The sequence below is a fragment of the Dendrobates tinctorius genome, unplaced genomic scaffold, assembly GCF_039654945.1.
Source record: "Dendrobates tinctorius isolate UK_male_01 unplaced genomic scaffold, ASM3965494v1 ptg000097l, whole genome shotgun sequence".
In the NCBI taxonomy this organism is placed as follows: domain Eukaryota; kingdom Metazoa; phylum Chordata; class Amphibia; order Anura; family Dendrobatidae; genus Dendrobates; species Dendrobates tinctorius.
The window spans coordinates 23,425,870-23,448,844 of record NW_027361765.1 but is presented as its reverse complement, the minus strand read 5'-3'; the positions used below and the strand labels follow the sequence as shown (position 1 = coordinate 23,448,844).

The following is a 22,975-nucleotide window of genomic DNA, read 5'->3' as shown; positions in this document are numbered from 1 at the left end:
CACCTGAAGGGTTAATAAACTTCTTGAATGTGGTTTTGAGCATCTTAAGGAGTGCAGTTTTTAGCAGGGCTGTGGAGTCGGTAAGCCAAACCTGCGACTCCGACTCCTCAATTTCCCATACACCGACTCCGACACCAACTCCGACTCCACGACTCCCACATATATTGCATATATTTAAGTGAAAAATTTGTTGTAGTACAATGTGAACATCAGACATTAAATCATTTTTATGATACAATAATCAAGGTATTTAGATAGAACATAATATTTATTGGAATACAACTTTAGAACACAAAAAACTGTAATAAATTGTAAATGTGTAATACACTATGTAATATCGATCACATTATATCTAATACATAAAGCTCAAAGTATGTATGTATGTATGTATGTATGTATGTATGCATGTATGTCCGGGATAGGCATCCGCACCGTTGCAGCTACAGCCACAAAATTTGGCACAGTCACACGTCTGGACCCCGAGAGCATCCTAAGCTATGATGTGATGCGAAATTTTAACCCCGCGCGTTCAAGTTCACCAAACAATTTTGCCCCTATCTACATACTGGGGAAAAAGTGTGTGCGCGTCAAGCCCCGCCACTCATTATTTCATAATGCCCCTATCTACATACTGGGGAAAGTGTGTGTAAGTGTGTGTGTGTGTGTATTAAGCCCCGCCCCTCATGATGTCACAATGTTTGCCATGGCGACGCTGATGTCATCATAGGTTGCAAGCCCCGCCGCTCATTATGATGTCATAATGGTTGACTATGGAATGGAGGACGTGTGATGGGTATATGGGCACGGGACTGTGGGATGGTGGATATGTATGACGGGTATATGGGCACGGGACTATGGGATGGAGGATATGTAGGACGGGTATATGGGCACTGGACTATGGGATGGAGGATGTGTGACGGGTATATGGGCACTGGACTATGGGATGGAGGATATGTATGACGGGTATATGGGCACTGAACTATGGGATGGAGGATATGTATGACGGGTATATGGGCACTGGACTATGGGATGGAGGATGTGTATGACGGGTATATGGGCACTGGACTATGGGATGGAGGAGGTGTATGATGGGTATATGGGCACTGGACTATGGGATGGAGGATATGTATGACGGGTATATGGGCACTGGACTATGGGATGGAGGATATGTATGATGGGTATATGGGCACGGGACTATGGGATGGCCGATATGTATGATGGGTATACGGGCACTCGACTATGGGATGGCGAATATGTATGATGGGTATATGAGCATGGGTATATGGGCATGGGACTATGGGATGGAGGATGTGTGATGGGTATATGGGCATGGGACTATGGGATGGAGGATGTGTGATGGGTATATGGGCACGGGCCTATGGGATGGAGGATGTGTGATGGGTATATGGGCATGGGACTATGGGATGGAGGATAATTATAGTTTGTCATAACTAACCATAGTTAGTTACTATGCCCGGGCAGCGCCGGGCTCTTCAGCTAGTGTAATAAATAAATATTTTTATATCTCTCTCATACATACATATATATGTTTTTGTTGAAAACTGTTTTTTTGCCACTTATAGTTTATTACATAGTGTGATATAGATATATATATATATATATATATATATATATATATATATCTCTATCACACTATGTAATAAACTATAAGTGGCAAAAAACAGTTTTCAACAAAAACATACTAAATAACATCATGGGCAACATCTCTAACAATTTCCGGGTATAAAGGAAATGCCTCATGCAGTGTCAGTTTTGATGAATGGTTGAATTTTTCTATTTCTTTGACAGCAAGTGAAACATTTTGCTGAAATATGATCAATCTGCTTGCTATAGGAGACAGAGTGAAATCTTTTTCCTTGCGGCAACGATTTGCCTGCTCCATGTCATCCAAATACTTGTCAAACTCCTCATCTGATGAGGCTGAAGATATGGCAGCAGTAGCACTGTCAGGACCCGAGTCCTCTTGCGCCTGGCAGTCCTCCTGTAGGCCACTCTTCCTAACTGCTACCTCAGTCAGAGCTTCTTTTCCTTTAGTAAGCTGTTGATTATTAAGCAGTATACGATGACTTGGGTCCACATAAACAGCCGCCAGAAAAAACCGGTAATTAGACCTACCGGTAATTGTGTTTCCAGGAATCCATCCTGACAGCACACTTGGGAGGACGTCCTTCTCATCCGCAGTGGGACAGGAAACCATGAGAGTTTAAAAGGACCCTCCCCCTACCATCCCACAGTGATTTCACAAAGTAACACCTCTGGATGGATTCAAACTAAAAAATTTATTTAAACCAACATTTTCCATACACGTTACATCACAATTGCATGGATGTGTTTGTCGGGAGGGAACTAATAGTGCAGTCAGGATGGATTCCTGGAAACACAATTACCGGTAGGTCTAATTACCGTTTTCCAGGTCACCACCTGACAGCACACTTGGAGTAGAACCAAAGAAAATTGGTCCTAGGGTGGGACTACCGTGTGGAGTACCTTTCTCCCAAAAGCCACCTGTGCGGAGGTCACGTCTAATTTATAGTGTTTAGAGAACGTACTGAGACTGGCCCAAGATGCGGCTCTGCAGATTTGTTCTGCCAAGGCTCCGCCCCTCTCTGCCCATGATGTGGCCATGGCCCTAGTTGAGTGGGCTCTAAGGCTCCCCGGGGGGGCTCTGACCCTGTGCTCTATACGTTGTGCTAATAACTGATTTAATCCACCTTGCTATTGTGGATTTTGATGCCTTTTTCCCCTTATTAGGGCCTCTGAACTGGACAAAGATTACTATCCTGCCTCCAAGGCCTGGTTGCGTCCAGGTACCTGAGCACTGTTTCCCTGACATCCAGGTTATGGTAAGCTTTCTCCTTGCTATTTTTAGGAAACTGACAAAATGAGGGGAGCACTACCTCCTTATTCATGTTCGAGTCTGAGATCACCTTGGGGAGAAAAGCCGGGTCGAGTTTTAGGACTAACCGGTCGAATATTTGTAAGTAGGGATCCTGAACCGATAGGGCCTGAAGTTCCCCTAATCTTTTGGCTGACATAACAGCCACTAAGAACGCTGTCTTCAGAGAGAGTTTACCGATATTTATTTCTACCCCTAGCTGGTATGGCTGTCTACATAGCGCGTTAAGGACTAGGTTAAGGTCCCAAGGAGGGACGGTCCTTCTTATCAAGGGCTTAAGTCTCTGCACAGCCCTTGAAAACCGGGCTATCCAGGGGTGAGATGATAGGGTTGTGTCATAGAACACGCTTAAGGCTGCAATCTGCACTCTCAGGGAGCTGGGTCTGAGGCCCTTTTTGAACCCTGCCTGTAAGAAGTCAAGGATCTTCAGGATCTGGGGTTGGTCAGTTTCGACTGTCGCCTCTCCACAAAAGCTGAACATTTTTTTTCAAAATTTTGTTATATATTGCTGCTATTACGGGCTTCCTACTTGCTTGTAGAGTGGATATAACTTCATCCGATAGACCCTTTGTTCGTAGGACCTGCCGCTCAGGATCCAGGCTGATAGCTTGAGGGCTTCTGGCCTTTTGTGGAAGACCAGACCCTGGTGAAGAAGGTCTTCTCTTTTTGGCAGAAGAATGGGATCTTCCCGTGATATCTTCCTGAGCAGAGGAAACCAGCTTCTTCTTGGCCAATAGGGAACCACCAATATGACCCTGGCTCTGTCCTCGTAGATCTTCCTGAGAACCCTTAGGGTGAGAGCTAGAGGCGGGAAGGCGTACAGTAGGCCCCTGTTCCAGGACTGCGATAGAGCATCTATCCCTGTCGGGTTTTCGGGAGTAGAAGGCTTTGACCTTTGTATTTCCCTTGTCCGCAAACAGGACTATTTCTGGTTGTCCCCAGTGATCGCACAAGCTGCTGAACACCTCTTCATTGAGCTCCCAGTCTGTTGCGGTTATTCTTCTGCTGAGAAAGTCCACCACCTGGTTGCTGGTGCCCTCCAGATGTACTGCTGAGATTGAGAGGACCTCTCTTTCCACCCATCTGAAGATCTGCTCTGCTAAGCCCTGTAGTGCTGGGTGTTTCGGTCCGCCCTGATGGCAGAGAAAGGCTACTGTCGTGGCGAAAATATCTTGACGTGCTTGTTCTTCACCCGAAGCCAGGCAACGAGTAGTACCTTCCAGACCGCAAGCAGCTCTCTTAAGTTGGAGGACCTGTTGCTGTCCTCCCGACTCCATCGCCCCTGATAATACTCTCCTCCAATGTGTCCCTCCCAGCCATACAGACTTGCGTCCGTGGTTACTACGATCTCTGGGGACTGAATCCATGAGACACCGGCTTTTAGGTTTCTCGGGACGGTCCACCACAGCAGCGACCTTCTGACCTGGGGAATTATTTGTATCTTCTTGTCTAGTGAGCCTTGCCTTCTGTCCCAGGACGCTAGGACTGCCCGTTGTAGTCTGCGGGAGTGGAACTGACTCCATCTGACACAGGAGATACACGAAGTCATCAGCCCCAGAATCCTCATTGCATCTCTGATCGACACCCGGTTCTTTGAGAACTGGCGGATCTTCTTTGGTATGCTGGTCTGCTTTTCTTCTGGAAGATAGGACATTCTTCTTTCCAAATCCAGCATGACCCCTAAAAATTTTATTCTGGACTTGGGTATAAGATCTGATTTTGACCAATTTATTATCCAACCCAACCTTTGCAGTGTGGCGATCGAGGACTGACAAGTCGTCTCTGAGCTGGGCTGCTGAATCTGTTACGATCAAGCAGTCGTCTAAGTACGATGATTTGGGCTCGTAGGTAGGCCACAACCACTACAATTACCTTTGTGAACACTCTTGGGGCTGATGCTAGGCCGAAGGGGAGACAGTGAAACTGGTAGTGGTGAACCTTGCCCTCCTTTTCGACCGCAAACCTGAGATTTTTGGTGGTCTGGGTGGCTGGGGACATGGTAATATGCGATTTTTAGATCTAACGTGCACATTACCACCGCTTCTCCCAGGAGCGGAATCGTGGATCTTATGGATTCCATCTTCAAGAGTTTGTATGATACCCACTTGTTTAAGGGCTTGAGATTTATTATGGTCCTGTTCTCCCCTGACGGTTTTTTTTATCGCGAAGAGGCTCGAGTAGTGTCCCCTTCCCTCTTCTTGCGTGGGAACTGGTATGATTGCCTCCATTTCTAGGAGGTCCTGGATAGCTAACCACATGGGGGAGGTCGGACATAGTCGAGAGCTGGTCACTAGGAACCTGTTCGAGGGTAGGGAATTGAATTCTATCTTGAATCCTTGAGAAATTACTTGCAGTACCCAGGGGCTGGTGGTAACCTCTCACCATTCTTCCCTGAACCTGAGTAGTCGCCCCCCTACACTGGTGGCGTCATTTCTTCCGGGAGCTAGACTCTGGGCCGGAGAAGATGGTATCTCTGCTCCTATTTCTACCCTCACCCCTTTGGGGTAGCTCCATCGACCTGACATCCCCTTCCCTCTGTAGTCCGTTCTATGGTTGTAACGGGGTCTACGAAAGGGCTGATACCCCTTTTTTTTTTTTTTTCATCTGACGCCTTCTCTAAGATATCGTCAAGCACAGGTCCGAAGACTACCTCCCGAGAAGGGAATTGAGCACAGTTTATTCTTTGACTGCATGTCACCCGACCAACTTTTAAAGCCAGATGGCTCTTCTGGCTGTGTTGGACAATGATTGGGTTCTGGCAGTAAATCTAACGGACTGCTGAGGCGTCAGCCAAAAACCCTGTGGCTAATTTTAGCAAGGGAAGGGATTTTAGAATAGTTTCCCTCGGTGTTCTGACAAATGCTCCTCTAAATCATCTATCCATAGATGCATGGAGTGTGCCACTGATGTCGCGGCTATATTTGTCTTTATGACTGCCGCTGAACTTTCCCAGGCTCTCTTGAAGAGCCCGTCTGCCTTCCGATCTAGGGGTTCCTTTAAACTTGAGGAGTCTTCGAACGGAATGACTGTCTTTTTGATACCTTCGCTACTGGGATATCGATTTTAGGGACCTCTTCCCAGACCATGACCTCTTCTGGGTCAAACGGCAGGCGAAGCCTGAAGTCTTGGGGGATAGTCAATTTTTCTCTCTGCTTCCTCCCATTCATCCAATATCATGGCTCATATATGGGTATTTACTGGGAAGACCATTGAGGTCTGGGAGCGCAGCCCCCCCGAACATCTCATCTTGTATTGAGAGGGTAGTCGGAGGTTCCTCTATCTGCATAGTCTGCCGGACTGCCCCTAATAGCTCATCCGTATCGCCAGATGCAAAGAGATACTTTCTTCCCCTTTCCGGGTGCTCTCTGATCTCCTCTGCGTCTGATTCGGACAGGATGTCCTCAGAAGACGTGTCCGACTCCCTCTGCCTCTTTCTGCATGCCTGAGGGTTCACCTGCGGGGCTTGGGACATGGCTCCGAATACCGAGGCCTGTACTTCCTCTCTAATTATTGTCCTCATGTTCGACATGAGCGTAGCCTGTTCTTCCCCTATTATGCGCTTTGTACATGCGTCGCAGAGGGTTTTTTTTCCATGTATCCTTTAGCTTCTAAGAGCAGACTGGACACTTATCCTTCAGACTGGACACATCCTTCCTTTCTGAGGTGGAGGTTCCCCTCTGGAACACAAAGTACGTGTTCTGTGGGGTCTGTCTTACTGGGGCCCTGCCATGACCTCATATGAGGCTACTCACGTGACCCTGGCTCTCCATTTCTGTCTCAGTCTTCGCCTGGTCCTCCATCCTTAATAGATAAGGTTCCTAGTGGCTGTCTGCCTGCCGAGACACCAAAACGTGTAAGTGGCCGGGAGGTGGTATCCGGTTCTTACACCGCAGGGCCCTGCATACCGCTGTGTCTCTCTCTCCTGCCGCGCTGCCGATCCACTCCACTGCCCAGAGTCTGCCCCCTCTCAGAGATGGTGCCGGCACTTCCTGAATGCCGGGCTGTCGCCTTTAATGACGCGACCGGAAGTGACGTCCGGGCCCAGTGACGCGACCGGAAGTGACGTCCGGGTCGGAAGTCCCGCCTGTTCTGGATGACGCGCGCGCCCTGCTGGTATGGGCGGAAGTAGCACGCTTTGGTCCCAGGCATGGCGCTGCTACAGCTCCTTACAGCAGGAAGGGGGAGAGGTGAGGCGATCCTCTGCCGGGGTCCGCTTGCGGGGCACGTGGAGTCCGTAGAGGCGGCCCCGGTACCTACATCGGTGGTGGCAGTGGTTTCCAGGGTCGAGAACCTCCGTCGGGAGGAAGCGACCCCTTCTCCAGGAGCAGCGCTACACTGGAGGGGCTGAGGGACCCTGTGCTGGGTTTCAGCTTGCAGAGTTTTTCAGGTAGGAAGGGAAAGGCTGGGTCCCCCGATCCTGACCCTCTGCGCGCAACGGCTGGTTCTTCCTCTCGTCGTTCCTATCCGCAGTGGGACAGGAAAAACACTGTGGGATGGTAGGGGGGAGGGTCCTTTTAAACTCGTGGTTTCCTGTCCCACTGCGGATGAGAAGGACGTCCTCCCAAGTGTGCTGTCAGGTGGTGACCTGGAAATTTTATTTTCCAATAGCTGTGTCTGTTTCACTGAAGCAGAAATGCCATCTGCGATTAAACAGCAAAATAGCAAGTTCTTCCACTCCCTCATGAAAATGCCAGGAGTTAAATCCTTAGCTTGTAATTTTTTTAGTCACGGTAAATGAGTGATTAAGCAATTCCTTCAATTCAGCCACCTGTGTCAATTGACCTTCATTTAGGGTTACTTGAGGGTTCACCATATCTATAAGAAACGGTTTTAGTTCAAGCAATCGTTCAATCATTAGTGCTGCCCCACCCAGTGGCTTGATCAACAATTGCCCTTTTCCAGCACGTCTCTTCAAGATGGAATCAATTTTAGGGGTTCTGGCGGCAATAACCAATTTCCTCACTTATCCAATCAAATTTCCAGCATGTCCCTCTTGCAGACTATCTTATTGCCAGCTGCAGCGTGTGCACAACACAGCGCATGTGATGAATAGTAAAGAGGTGTGAAGCTGCTGCAACAAGATCTATTACTACAGTATAATTTTGCTGTTCTTCTGTTGTAAAATCTGTTTGTTCCTCAGTTACATGAACAACACTGTGGCCTTCCATCTCAAACATACTGAATCCTAAATGTTCTTCTAGCTGTTGTTCATTACTCTCATTCATCAGTGTAATTGTACTTATGTTTTAAGCATTGTCCGTTACAATAGCAAGAACCTGTTCTTTTTTGAGTTCGTAATCTTGCAGAACTTTTTCCACTAAAGCCTGGAGAAACTGGCTGCTGTGATGAGCTTTAGTATCTTTTACTGCCAGCGTGTTGGTAACTATTTTTGTTGTCACAAACATATCGAACATTGATGGCAAAATAGTTCACTCTGACGTGTGCAGGCATCCATTTTAAGAAACATGAAGCGTCGAGAGTCTCTCAGATCTTCCTTTTGTTTAAGAGCTTCTTCAATCACTAATTTTCTAATACTTTCTCTTTCCAGAGAAACACCAAGTTTGTGGGCCATTTCTCCACTAAGAGCTGTAAAAGCTGGTCTTGCAAATAATAATTGTACACCATCCTTCACAACAAGCTGTATGAGCTGTCTTTTAAACATATCTGCTGTCATTGTTACAGTAACTTTGTCACTTACAAGATATCTTGTTAATGATGTTTGAGACGCTCTTTCCTCCTCCTTTGCCTGGCAGGAAGTGTTAGTCTGTGTGTTACCTGGCTTTCATACTTTTTGGTACAGATATGATATGGATAGACAGATATGGATAAATGGATAGATAGAGCAGATTTCTAATCTGCTTTTGCTATTAAAAACATTATCTATGAGCTCAAAAACCTTTCAAGTGATGCGTTTTTTAAAAAAAAATGACCTGCTTTTGCAGCTGAAAAACGTATCCACAAAAACTCAGGAAAAACGCTGTGTGTGAATGTAGCCTTAGATCAGGAATAGAACATTTCATAACTTTCCCAAATTCCTATGAAAAAATATTCAGCACATCCTGCATTTAACTACTGTACCCAATTTATTATATATTTTAGGAGTCGGAGTCGGTCCATTTTATACCGACTCCACCAAAATGAGCACCGACTCCGAATCCACTGCCCTGGTTTTTAGAATGGTGTCACTTTTGGGGATTTTCTATCATATAGACCCATCAAAGTGGCTTCAAATATGATGTGGTCCGTAAAAATAAAATGGTGTTGCAAAAATGAGAAATTGCTGGTCAAATTTTAACCCTTATAACTTCCTAACAAAGAAATTTTGGTTCCAAAATAGTGCTGATGTAAAGTAAACATGTGGGAAATGCTACTTATTATGTTTTTTGTGTGCCGTATCTGAGATTTAAGGGCATAAAAATTCAAAGTTGGAAAATTGCGAAATTTTCGCCAAATTTCCGTTTTTTTCACAAATAAACAAGTTATTTGAATGAAATTTGACCACTAACACGAAGAACAATATGTCACGAGAAAACATTGTCAGAATCACCGGGATCCATGGAAGCGTTCCAGAGTTATTACCTCATAAAGGGACAGTGGTCAGAATTGTAAAAATTGGCCTGGGAGTTAACGTGCAAACTACCCTTGGGGGTGAAGGGGTTAAAGGATTTAGCCACAAGTGATTGGATTTAGGGTCACAAATACACTGCGCACAGTAATAATCATTACTACACTGGCTTTTGTGGAGAAAAGACCGCCATGTCTGTGGTGAGCGTGTGCAGGACACGAGGCTGGGCCCCGCCATCACCACTACATGGCACGGGGGCCCCCAGCCAGCACCGCAGGGCCGCAGCCCGCTAATCAGCGCCTCTCACCAGCGTAACACTACTCTTCGGTTCCCCCTGCGGTAATGGCGGCCGTGACTCTGGGGAGAACGGGACAGGCACCAACAACGTGCAGCAGCCACAGGATTAATGGCGGCCTGAGCCCGCCCCTACCGCCTCTCCGCTACCTGCTTCAGCCGAGACACCAGCATGTTCTTGACGCCGCTCACGTCCAGACTGCGCCGCTTGAGCTCGGACTTCAGGTCGATGACACGCAGCTCAGACACTTTCATCTTCTCGACGACACCTCCACATGAGGCCATTTTACTCGGGCTCGATCCGGGCACTGAGATGTCCGCCGCGTCACGTGACACAGCTCCGAAGCCTCAAGCCCCGGATGTGCGAGTCACGCGGTCTGTAGCAGCGCTGCTCTGGTCCCTCCCCCACCAGGCGCGCAGCACATAACGGCCCGGGCACCCACACTGGCCGTGCCGCCACACACACAGGGCACCAGGCGCTGGGGGCTCACTGACGGCCACCCACCGACCGGCTAGGTCCTGAATTCAGACCAAGGTCCATGGGGCCACAGTACAATGCCCAGAGCTGGGCCCCAATCAACCAGTTGTGTTTCTTCTCTGCACCTGCATTTGTTCAGATGAAAGGAGAAAAAAAAAAAAAAGGGTTGGTGCCGTGTTCCCAGCGGACAGTGGGGGAACCCTAAGGCTATGTGCACACGTAGCAGAAAATTTCTGCTTAAAAACCGGCCTCCCGTCCCAGAAACCACACGTTTTTCCAGCGTGGTTCCAGACCCATAGAAATGGCCAGAAATGCGTTAAAATCCACAAAAATGAATGAGCATGCTGCGTTTTCACGGGAAAAACACATCAATATGCACAAAAAGTGCAAAATGAACAGGAAGCTTATTTTTAGCGTTTTTGCAAATCCGCTTAAAAAAAAAAAAAAAAAACACGGTGTGCACACGATGTGGATCCGCAGCGGATTTGGCCCTGCGGATCCACAGCAGTTTCTGCTGCGTTGTACAGTACCTTTATACCCTACGGAAAAAAAATCCGCTGTGCTGACGCTGTGGAATTTTCAGCGCGGATTTGCTGCGGTTTCAAAACCGCAGAAAGAATTGACAATTCTTTCTGTGGATTCCGCTGCGGTTTGCCATCTCCATTGTGGAGATGAAAATCAGCAGGTCTTTTTACCTGCGGATTTTGCAAAATCCGCACGGATCAATCCGCAGCGTGTGCACATACCCTAAGGGTGTGTGCACACGTTGCGGAATTTTCTGCACAGATTTGTCTAAATCTGCGGATTAGCCTGCGGGTTTCCCCTGCAGTTTGACACCTGCCATGGAGCAGGTGCCAAACCGCAGCGGAATCCAAACAAAGAATTTACAAGCTGCGGCTTTGAAACCGCAGCAAATCCGTGTGGAAAAATCCACCCTGTCTGCACAGCGGTTTTCATTTTGCATTGATTTTAACGGTACTGTACACCACAGCCTGTGCACACACCCTAATAACCTGATCACTATACCGTAGTGGCCGACATACACACGAACCGTGACGCTCCAGGCCGGTCTCAGGCGGTGCCACAGTGTGAAGAAACCCAGGCTACACCTGACCTGCCATTAGGAGGTAGTAGCCAAACGCAGAGATTTTTTTTTTCCACCACTTAACTGAAAAAGAAGTTTAGAGCCATCTTGTGAGCCTTGTAGCGTGCCCATTTTTCTTCGTCTGGGGTTGGGAGAGACCTTATTTTTTGTGTGCCAAGCTGACATTTTTACTGATACCATTTTGAGATAGATAGTGTTTTGATCACCTGTTACTGAATTTTATTGCAGTGTGTTGGCGACCAAAAAAACAATTCTTGTTAATTTTTTTTTTATCTCGTTATGCCATTTACTAATTGGATTAATTCTTTATTTTTATAGATAGGGCATTTCTGAGCGCAGCGATACCAAATGTTTATTTTTGATATTTTATTTTTAATGGGGTGGGAGGGGGGGGCAATTTGAATTTAAAAATTTGTCCACTTCTTACATGTTTTAACCCCTTACTGACAGCTGACGGGATAGTATGTCAGCTGGTAGTATCCCCCGCCTTGATGAGGGCTCCGGTGGTGAGCCCACCTTAAAGCCGCGACATGACGGCTGTTTTCAACGGCTGACATGTGCCCGCAATTGGCACGTGCGGAATCGCGATGCACCCGTGTCTATTAACTAGTTAAATGCCGCTGTCAAATGCCGACAGCGGGATTTAACTTGCGCTTCCAGCCACGGGGCTGGAAATACGTGCATCGCTGACCCCCAACATGTGATCGGGGTGTCAGCGATGCGTTGCCATCACAACCAGAGGTCTCCTGGAGACCTGTGGTTGTTGATAACTGATTGCTATGAGCGCCACCCTGTGCTCGTAGCAATGCTGTAATTCAGCTACATAGAGGTGATCTGTGCATCACCACTATGTAGCAGAGCCGATCAATTAGTGGATGCTTCTAGCCTCCCACAGATGTTATTGTAGCATGCCAAAAGTAAAAAAAAAAAGTTTAAAAAAATAAATAAAAAAGTTCAAATTACCCCCCTTTCACCCCAATGCAAAAAAAAAAAAAAAAAAAAAAAAAGGATTAACCTAAATCGCTAAACGGCGTAGCAAGGAAAAAAAAAATCAAAACACCAAAATAACGTTTTGGTCACCGCGACATTGCATTAAAATGCAATAACGGGCGATCAAAAGAATGATATCTGTAAAAAAGTGGTATCATTAAACATCAGCTTGGCACACAAAAATAAGCCTGCACCCAACCAGAGATCACGAAAAATGGCGCAATTTATCTTTTTTAAGCAAACTTTGGAATTTTTTTTCAACACCTAGATAAAAGAGAACCTAGACATGTCTGGTGTCTATGAACTCGTAATGACCTGGAGAATCATAGTGGCAGGTCAGTTTTAGTATTTAGTAAGGCTAGCAAAAAAAAAAAAAAAAAAAAAAAGTGGAATTGCACTCTTTTTGCAGTTTCCCCACACTTGGAATTTTTTCCCGTTCTCTGTTACATGACATGGTAAAAAACAGTTATTGAAAAGTACAACTTGTCCCGCAAAAAATAAGTCCTCACATGGCCATATTGGCGTAAAAATAAAAATGTTATGGCTCTGGAAAGAAGAGGAACGAAAACTGAAAAAAATCTCTGGTCATTAAAGGGTTAAGGCTGTGTGCACACGCTGCGGATTAGGTGCGGATTCATCCGCGCGGATTTTGTAAAATCCGCAGGTCAAAATACCTGCGGTTTTACCTGCGGATTGCTCTGCGATTTTGCCCTGCGGTTTTTCATCTCAATGGAGATGGGAATCCGCAGAAACAATTGACATGTCAATTCTTTCTTCGGATTGAAAACCGCAGATAATCTGTGCGGAAAATTACGCACAATCTGCATTGCGGTTTTTGATTCCCATAGGGAATCATGCTACTGTACACCGCAGCAAAATCCGCAGCGTGTGCACACAGCCTAAAAGTCTTCAGCAGCTCTGTGTAGCAGAAATGCTCATCTGCTATGAGCGTTGGCCACAAGGTGGCACTCACAGCAGATCAGCTATGACAACCACAGGGGTCTCCTGTAGACCCAGGGTTGTCATGTCAACCCATCGGCGCCCCGCGATCATGTCACTGGGGCGCCGAAGGGCATGGTGTGTGACGCAATTTCTGGCAAGCGCGTATTAAATGCCAGTGTCAGATTGCTATTAGTTACTATTACCCCATTACTATTAATATAATAAATTCTATCAGTTAATATTGAGCAGAAGTATGCTTACAGCCCCCTTAAACCCTTCCCCCCCGCCATGTCCAGCACAAGGGCCGCCATGAAGCCTCTCCCACCATGCAGCCTCCCCGCCATGTCCAACACAAGAATCCCATACACAAGAAAAAAAAAAAATAAAACCTTTTTTTCCCCCCGACTTTCTCCTCTATCCGATGCACTGACTCTCCGCTGTACACAGCTGATGCGATAAAAATTGAGGATCCGTTTTTTTCAAAACCTGGCGGATTGTGACTGATTGCAAAAAACTGAAGTGTGAAAGAGGCCTTAGAGTATGTATAACTCGGGTGTTTTCCACAGCAGCTCCAGATGCAACATGACAGGCACTTGTGTTCCTGGACTCACAAAACGCTTGTCTAACATACTCAAGTGTACTCTTCGCTTCTAGATCATGATTCAGTGAAAGGGAGCCACACCCTTCAACCTAGGAGGTCAAAATGAATGTCAGAAGAGCCCTTTAGCCTCAATTTGATGGGGCCTTCTAAGTTCTGCTGACAACTGAGACGGCCGTAAAGCTTGATCGAAAACCCAACTCGATCCACGCCTCACACTGCAAGAAGACAGCTGAGCGCAAGAAAGCCACTGAACGAAGTGGACGCATTCCCTGTGCTTTAGCCTTTATCCCTTGATAAAAGGCGGCTCATCAAAGGCTATGTCCCAAGAAAGAGAAAAATACCACTTTAATACCTCGGATCTTGTAGTCAGTTGTAGATTTGACCTTTTAACAAGGTCTCCTGCTCTAAGGTGGAGTGGCAGCGTGGGCACACCTATAGACTCACCCAAAAGTATGTGTCACCACCAATACTGGCTATCGGTCTGATTGCGAATCCTCAAATATGGTGAGGTGCAGCACTGGGTCTACAACCCTAATGTAGCCCAAAAGACAGCAAGGATAGAAGCCCACTTACTAGAATGACTGTCAGAGGTGTATCTAGGGGGGGGGGGCGCAGTCAGGCTGCCTAATGCGGCGGTCCACAGTGTCTCCCCCCGCGGCTGTGTTCTGCCGCCCCCCTGGCCTGGGAGTCAGCGGTTCTCTGTGTCCAGCTGTCAAGCTGACAGCCGGCACACAGAAGAAGCTGTGTGCACCGACTCCCAGAGAGCAATTGTACTGGCGTCTATATAGACGCCAGTACAATTGAAGCTCTGACTGCCGGGTGCTGCTGCTCTCATCTTTCTGGGCCTTGTGAGAGATGGCAGTACTGGCAGGAAGTGGGGCCTGTGCTGCTGGAGCAGTGGGCTGTCGGCTGTGATCTGCTCCTCTCCTTCCATCCTCTGCTGATAGATTATCCTGCCTCCAGCCATATTTTTCCAAGGGTAACAGGACCCTAAAAGTTATTGTGCAATTTGTCCTGAGTACGCTGATACCCCATATGTGGGTGTAAATGACTATTTGGGCGCATAGCAGAGCTCGGAAGGGAAGCAGGCCATTTGACGTTTTTGGCTGGAATTGAGATCGGACACCATGTCGCAATTGGAAAACCCCTGATGTACCAAAACAGTGGAAACCCCCCACAAATGACACCATTTTGGAATCTAGACCCCCCAAGGAACTTATCTAGATGTGTGGTGAGCACTTTGAACCCCCCAGTGCTTCACAGAAGTTTATAACGCCCAGGCGTGAAAATAAAAAAATCGTATTTTTTCCACAAACATGATCTTTTAGTCACCAATTTTTTCATTTTCCCAAGGGTACAAGGAGAAATTGGACCCCAAAATTGTTGTCCAATTTGTCCTTAGTACGCTGACACCCCATATGTGGGAGAAAACTACTGTATTGGGAGACATCGGGGCTCGGAAGGGAAGTAGTGACGTTTTGGAATGCAGACTTTGATGGAATGGTCTGCGGGTGTCATGTTGCCTTTGGAGAGCCCCTAATGTACCTAAACAGTGGAAACCCCCCACAAATGACCACATTTTGGAAACTAGACCCCCTAAGGAACTTATCTAGATGTGTGGTGAGCACTTTGAACCCCCAAGGGCTTCACACAATTTTTTAACGCCTGGGCGTGAAAATAAATCAATCATTTTTTTCCGCAAAAATATTTTTGCCCCCAATTTATTTTCCTAAGGGTAACAGGAGAAATTGGACCCCAAAAATTGTTATTTTTGGCAGCTGTCGCACGCTAAGAGATGCTTTTTATTGTAAAAATAGTTTTTGCATCACCACATATTGAGAGCTGTAATTTTTCCGTATTTTGACCCACCGAGTCATGTGAGGTCTTATTTTTTGCGGGACGAGTTGACGTTTTTATTGGTACCATTTTCGGGCACGTGACATTTTTTGATCGCTTTTTATTCCGATTTTTGGGACGTAGAATGAACAATAACCAGCGTTTCATGAATTTCTTTTGGGGGGGTGCGTTTACACCGTTCCACATGCGGTAAAATTGATAAAGCGGTTTTATTCTTCGGGTCAGTACGGTTACAGCGATACCTCATTTAGGTCTTTTTTTGTGTTTTCTCGGTTTTTTGCAATGAAAACAATTTTATATAAAAAATAATTATTTTTGCATCGCTTTATGCGAGCTATAACTTATTTTTTTGCGGATGACGTTGTATGGCGGCTCGTTTTTTGCGGGACAAGATGACGCTTTCAGCGGTACCATGGATATTTATATGCGTCTTTTTGATCGCACGTTATTGCACTTTTTGTTCGGTGGTATGATAATAAATCATTACTTTTTGCTTTTTTTTATTTAAGGGGTTCGCTAAAGGGGTTAACTAATGGGACAGTTTTATAGGGCGGGTCACTACGGACGCTGGGATACCAAATATGTGTACTTTTGTTTTTTTTATTTTGAAAAAATGGATTTATTGGGGAATTTTTTTATTTTTTTTTTTTTTTTTTTACTAATTTAGCGATTTTTTTTAAAATCATTTTTAACACTTTTTTTTTTACTTTATTACCTTGTCCCAGGTGGGACATCACTGTCCTGTGACAGATCGCTGATCTGTCACATCACAGATCACTGACAGATCAGCAATCTGTCACAGGCAGTTCTCGCGGGATCGCGACGTCTCGCAGTAATTCACGATGACGTCGCGCGAATGACCGCGAGACTTTGCGATCCCGCGAGAACGGACGCGATCGCGGGCATTTTCGCAAAGGATTACTGGGAACGAGAGCGTGGAGAGAGGCGGGAAGGCTGCGCGGGACGTCGGAAGGTAAGAATAACAATATTTTTTATTTTAAATTCAATTTTTTTTTTACAGGGATATGGTACCCAAAGCCTGGAGGACAGTCTCCTCTCCTCTGGACCGTGGGTACCATCCGCAAATATTCTGCTTACTTTCCGCATGGTGTGCACAGCCACATGCAGGAAGTAAGCGGAACAATGCATTCCTATGGGTGCGGGATCGCCGCGATTCCGCAAAATTAATGAGCATGCTGTGGTTTTTACCGCGAAGTGATTCCGCCGCGGTAAAAACCGCAGCATTAGCACAGCATTGCGGATTCCCATAGGAATGCATGGGATGCTTATTTTTCGTGGCAAAATCGTGCAGTTAAAACCGCCGCGGAAACGCGAAAAAAAAGCAACGTGTGAACTCAGCTTTACTGGACTGCAGGTTTATAAAAATCACTTAACTGGCTGCAGATCTTGCAGTTCTCTAATGCTGAGCACCACATAACCCAGCACACTATCGATTGGCAGCGGGATTATACAGAGCTTGGAAAGCTTGGGGACTACATGGCAGCAGGTTTACTAGTCCTCTAGTGCTAATCTGCTGGTAAGTGATTTTAACAAAACTCCAGCAAAATGCCAAGTAAGTGACATCTCTGGAATCATGAATAGATTGCTAACGCCTGATGACATTTCCTTTAATACAAAAATCCTATATAAAAAAATAAATAAAAAAAAAAACAGACGTTTGAGTGTCAAGAAATAGGTTATGGGAAAAATGAATATATAGCTCACGCGCAGATATCACATGCATGGGGCCTAAGGCATAAGTAACAAAAAACAGTGATGTGAATATGTATTATAGGCAAGCTATGGTTTCAACAAATTTCACCCATTAAATCCTCTGCATTTTTGTCTATGGGCCACACAATGGTAGTCTCTGCCAGTCCTGCAGTGGTTACTTCATTCACATAACCACTGCAGCCAGTCACTGACCTCAGCATACATGAAGAGAGTGCTGCCAGGACCATCTAATGGGAGGCACTAAAGCTGAAGAGGATTTTACAGGTATTTTTAAATACTACACATGATCCTGGACAACCAGTAGACTAATTATGGGGGAAATCAGCAATTAATTTTGTTATGCAATTGCTTGTTTTGTTTTATGTTCACTTCAATGGACCCAGGCAACAAACCCAGACAACTCATGCATAGAACTGGTCCTGGAAGTAATCCTTTAAAAGTGGCTTCACTGAGTTTTAGCTAAGTGCACTGCTCACTTTCTTCAGTATCATGGAGCTTAATGAACACTCTGCTCTTCTATTTAACTGGCCATGGAATTTATTAATCCAGCCAGCGTCAATGCCTGAGCTTCTCCAGCACTTCAGGAGCAAAGCTACCTCAGGTTGCGCACTGTTTGGGCCAGAGGCTCAGCCATGCTGCTGGTTTTAACTATCTGCCCCCAGCAAGCAGGAAGACTGTATGAAGAATCATGATGAGACAGTCCTTTTAATAAGAGATTGTCTATGCACATTACCAATAGGAGCAGTATGCCAAAAACATGGGCAAATCCATTACCTATGATGGACAACACCTAGAAAAGCCAGAATGTATGAGAAAATGGCTGCTTGATTTCAGCCATATATGCGGTTTAATAGCCGTTGGGGAAAGAGCCGCAGGGGAGACAAGTCGGGATAGGCAGATCCCTGGTGCCTTCTCCCCTCACAGGTCTCCCTACAAACACACAGGGAGAGACATGGCACTTCAAAGGCAGCAGGTAGGGAGAAGCCGCCAGGAACAACACTGGTCTCTGCAAGCTGGGTATTCTTACAACTCACACTGACACTGCGCTCCCTTGCTGGCTCGATACTTCTGATGTGAGCCAGTGAGTGCGCACTGTCATTGTGCATATTGCACAATGACAAATCTATTGAGCATACATTACAATTGACATCCATTGCATACGCAGTGGAGCAGGGACTAGCCCAGGGAGGAGGAAGAGACTGACAGTGATCGCAGTCTCTGCACCCCGACGTCTCTTCGTTTAAACGAGGCATCATCAAAAAGAAAGTGGCAAAAAAAAAATACAATAAAGTAGTTTGGAATAGTAGGGACTCTTTAAAGTATTTAGAATATAAATTGGATTACGACATTAAACAAATATTTAGGAATGAAAATTAATTTGTGTTTTGAACCACACCTTTAAGGTTTTGTTTTTTTATATTATAGTGATCAAAAGCATTCAAATATTAAAAAAATAAAATCATAGAATGGTTGAGTTGTTAGGAACCTCCTGGGTCATCTGGTCCAACCCAAAGCAGGATTCACTAAATCATCCCAGACAGATGTCTTTCCACCCCATTAAGACTTCTATTGAAGGAGAACTCACCACCTCTCGTGGCAGTCTGTTCCACTCATTGATCAGCATGTCAAAAAGTTTTTTCTAATATCTAATCTGTGTCTCCTCCTCCCAGTTTCATCCCATTGCTTCTAGTCTTTCCTGGTGCAAATGAGAATAAATATGATCCTTCTACAATGTGACAGCCCTTGAGATATTTGTAGACAGCTATTAAAGGTACTGTCACACTAAGCGATATCGCTAGTAATATCGCTATAACTTGTGACGTAGCAGCGATATTGCTAGCGATATCGCTGTGTCTGATACTTACCTACGACCGCTCCCCCGCTGGTTATCGCTGATCGCGCGAGAACGTCCAGGACTGTTTCTCGTCGTCAGCTTCCTGCGGAGAGACGAGCGCGGACGCGGGCGGCAGGACGCAGGATCGCCTAGTGTGACAGGTAAGTAGCGACCCCCGTCCCCAGCGATGTCGCTGGTGAGATCTGCCTGTGTGGCAGCTCACTAGCGACCACTTAGCGATGTACCAGCGATCCTGACCGCGTCATATCGCTGGTACATCGCTAAGTGTGACAGTACCTTAATTCTCCTCTCAGTCTACTTTTTTGTAAGCTAAACATTTCCGTTCCTCATAAAACAGTTTTCTGAACTTGCTCCAGTTTGTTGAGGTCTTTTTTAAAATGTGGCACCCAAAACTGGACACAGTATTCCAGATGAGGTCTGACCATAGAGGAGTAGAGGGCAACAATGACTTGACGTTATCTAGACTGTATACTTCTGTTAAATTGAATCTGTCAGCTGTTTTGGACGCTATAAGATGCAGACACCGCCTTTTAGGGCTTATCTCCAGCATTCTATAATGCTGTAGATAAGCCCCAGATCCGACCTGCAACATCAGAAAAATAAGTTTTATTATACTCATCTCGGGGGGGCGGTCCGATGGGTGTCGCATGTCTGGGTCCTCCCATTTTCTTGCGACGACGCCCTCCTGCTAGCTTCAAGGCTCCCGGGCATCGCACTCCTGTGCAGGAGTACTTATCTGCCCTGTTGAGCGCAAAGTACTGCAGCGTGCAGGCCAGGGCTGTGGAGTCGGAGTCGTGGAGTCGGTGCTCATTTTGGTGGAGTCAGAGTTGGAGTCGGTATAAAATGGACCGACTCCTAAAATATATAATAAATTGGGTACAGTAGTTAAATGCAGAATGTGCTGAATATTTTTTCATAGGAATTTGGGGAAAGTTATGAAATGTCCTATAAATGACTGTTCTATTCCTGATCTAAGGCTACATTCACTCAGCGTTTTTCCTGCGTTTTTTGAGGATACATTTCAGTTGCAAAAGCAGATCAGCTTTTTAAAAAACCGCATCACCTGAAAGGTTTTTGAGCTCATAGATAATGTTTTCAATAGCAAAAGCAGATTAGAAATCCGCTCTATCCATATCTGTCTATCCATATCATATCTGTACCAAAAAGAATGAAAGCCGGAGAGCACACAGACTAACTTTTTTAGCACCAGTCAGGTACACCTCATAGCTGCCCAAAAGGACGCCCACGACAGGCATTGCTCGTCTTCAGTAACACATCAACATCAATTGATAGTTGGAATAAATAGACTGCATTCATCACCACATCTTCTAAAGGTGCAGGCTTTATTTTCAAGTGTAGGGGTGTGCAGTATGAGGTTCTGCAGCAGCTGAGGTGTGCAGTATGAAATTCTGCGGAGCAGTATGAGATTCTTCTGCCCCCCCCCCAGGTTTGATCCTGGCTACGCCCATAGTGTGAATGTAGCCTGAGGATCTCAGGTTTATCTTAGCTGAGATAAGTCATAGAGTGTGTGTATATATACACTCACTGGCCACTTTATTAGGTACACCTGTCCAACTGTGTGTTAAGACTTAATTTCTAATCAGCCAATCACATGGCGGCAACTCAGTGCATTTAGGCATGTAGACATGGTCAAGACAATCTCCTGCAGTTCAAACCGAGCATCAGTATAGGGAAGAAAGGTGATTTGAGTGCCTTTGAACGTGGCATGATTGTTGGTGCCAGAAGGGCTGGTCTGAGTATTTCAGAAACTGCTGATCTACTGGGATTTTCACGCACAACCATCTCTAGGGTTTACAGAGAATGGTCCGAAAAAGAAAAAAAATCCAGTGAGCGGCAGTTCTGTGGCCGGAAATGCCTTGTTGATGCCAGAGGTCAGAGGAGAATGGGCAGACTGGTTCGAGCTGATAGAAAGGCAACAGTGACTCAAATTGCCACCCGTTACAACCAAGGTAGGCAGAAGAGCATCTCTGAACGCACAGTGCGTCGAACTTTGAGGCAGATGGGCTACAGCAGCAGAAGACCACACTGGGTACCACTCCTCTCAGCTAAGAACAGGAAACTGAGGCTACAATTTGCACAAGCTCATCGAAATTGGACAGTAGAAGATTGGAAAAACGTTGCCTGGTCTGATGAGTCTCGATTTCTGCTGCGACATTCGGATGGTAGGGTCAGAATTTGGCGTAAACAACATGAAAGCATGGATCCATCCTGCCTTGTATCAACGGTTCAGGCTGGTGGTGGTGGTGTCATGGTGTGGGGAATTTTTTCTTGGCACTCTTTGGGCCCCTTGGTACCAATTGAGCATCGTTGCAACGCCACAGCCTACCTGAGTATTGTTGCTGACCATGTCCATCCCTTTATGACCACAATGTACCCAACATCTGATGGCTACTTTCAGCAGGATAATGCGCCATGTCATAAAGCTCGAATCATCTCAGATTGGTTTCTTGAACATGACAATGAGTTCACTGTACTCAAATGGCCTCCTCAGTCACCAGATCTCAATCCAATAGAGCATCTTTGGGATGTGGTGGAACGGGAGATTCGCATCAGGGATGTGCAGCCGACAAATCTGCGCCAACTGTGTGATGCCATCATGTCAATATGGTCCAAAATCTCTGAGGAATGCTTCCAGCACCTTGTTGAATCTCTGCCACGAAGAATTGAGGCAGTTCTGAAGGCAAAAGGGGGTCCAACCCGTTACTAGCATGGTGTACCTAATAAAGTGGCCAGTGAGTGTATATATACACTCACTGGCCACTTTATTAGGTACACCTGTCCAACTGTGTGTTAAGACTTAATTTCTAATCAGCCAATCACATGGCGGCAACTCAGTGCATTTAGGCATGTAGACATGGTCAAGACAATCTCCTGCAGTTCAAACCGAGCATCAGTATGGGGAAGAAAGGTGATTTGAGTGCCTTTGAACGTGGCATGATTGTTGGTGCCAGAAGGGCTGGTCTGAGTATTTCAGAAACTGCTGATCTACTGGGATTTTCACGCACAACCATCTCTAGGGTTTACAGAGAATGGTCCGAAAAAGAAAAAAAATCCAGTGAGCGGCAGTTCTGTGGCCGGAAATGCCTTGTTGATGCCAGAGGTCAGAGGAGAATGGGCATACTGGTTCGAGCTGATAGAAAGGCAACAGTGACTCAAATTGCCACCCGTTACAACCAAGGTAGGCAGAAGAGCATCTCTGAACGCACAGTGCGTCGAACTTTGAGGCAGATGGGCTACAGCAGCAGAAGACCACACTGGGTACCACTCCTCTCAGCTAAGAACAGGAAACTGAGGCTACAATTTGCACAAGCTCATCGAAATTGGACAGTAGAAGATTGGAAAAACGTTGCCTGGTCTGATGAGTCTCGATTTCTGCTGTGACATTCGGATGGTAGGGTCAGAATTTGGCGTAAACAACATGAAAGCATGGATCCATCCTGCCTTGTATCAACGGTTCAGGCTGGTGGTGGTGGTGTCATGGTGTGGGGAATTTTTTCTTGGCACTCTTTGGGCCCCTTGGTACCAATTGAGCATCGTTGCAACGCCACAGCCTACCTGAGTATTGTTGCTGACCATGTCCATCCCTTTATGACCACAATGTACCCAACATCTGATG

At 46.0% G+C, this 22,975-nt stretch overlaps 1 protein-coding gene across 3 annotated transcripts in view; it reads right to left on the bottom strand.

Moving 5' to 3' along the window:
• SLTM (SAFB like transcription modulator) overlaps positions 1-22,975 on the bottom strand; it is a 137,620-nt gene that overhangs the window by 90,258 nt on the left and 24,387 nt on the right. Inside the window, exon 1 of one of the 3 annotated variants that reach the window (XM_073586966.1) lies at positions 9,927-10,109. The exons of the other annotated variants lie outside the window; for them this stretch is intronic. Coding sequence (XP_073443067.1) covers positions 9,927-10,061 — 135 coding nt within the window. The 5' untranslated portion in view covers positions 10,062-10,109. Of the gene's footprint in view, positions 1-9,926; positions 10,110-22,975 lie in introns of those variants that run through there. 3 annotated transcript variants of the gene reach the window in all.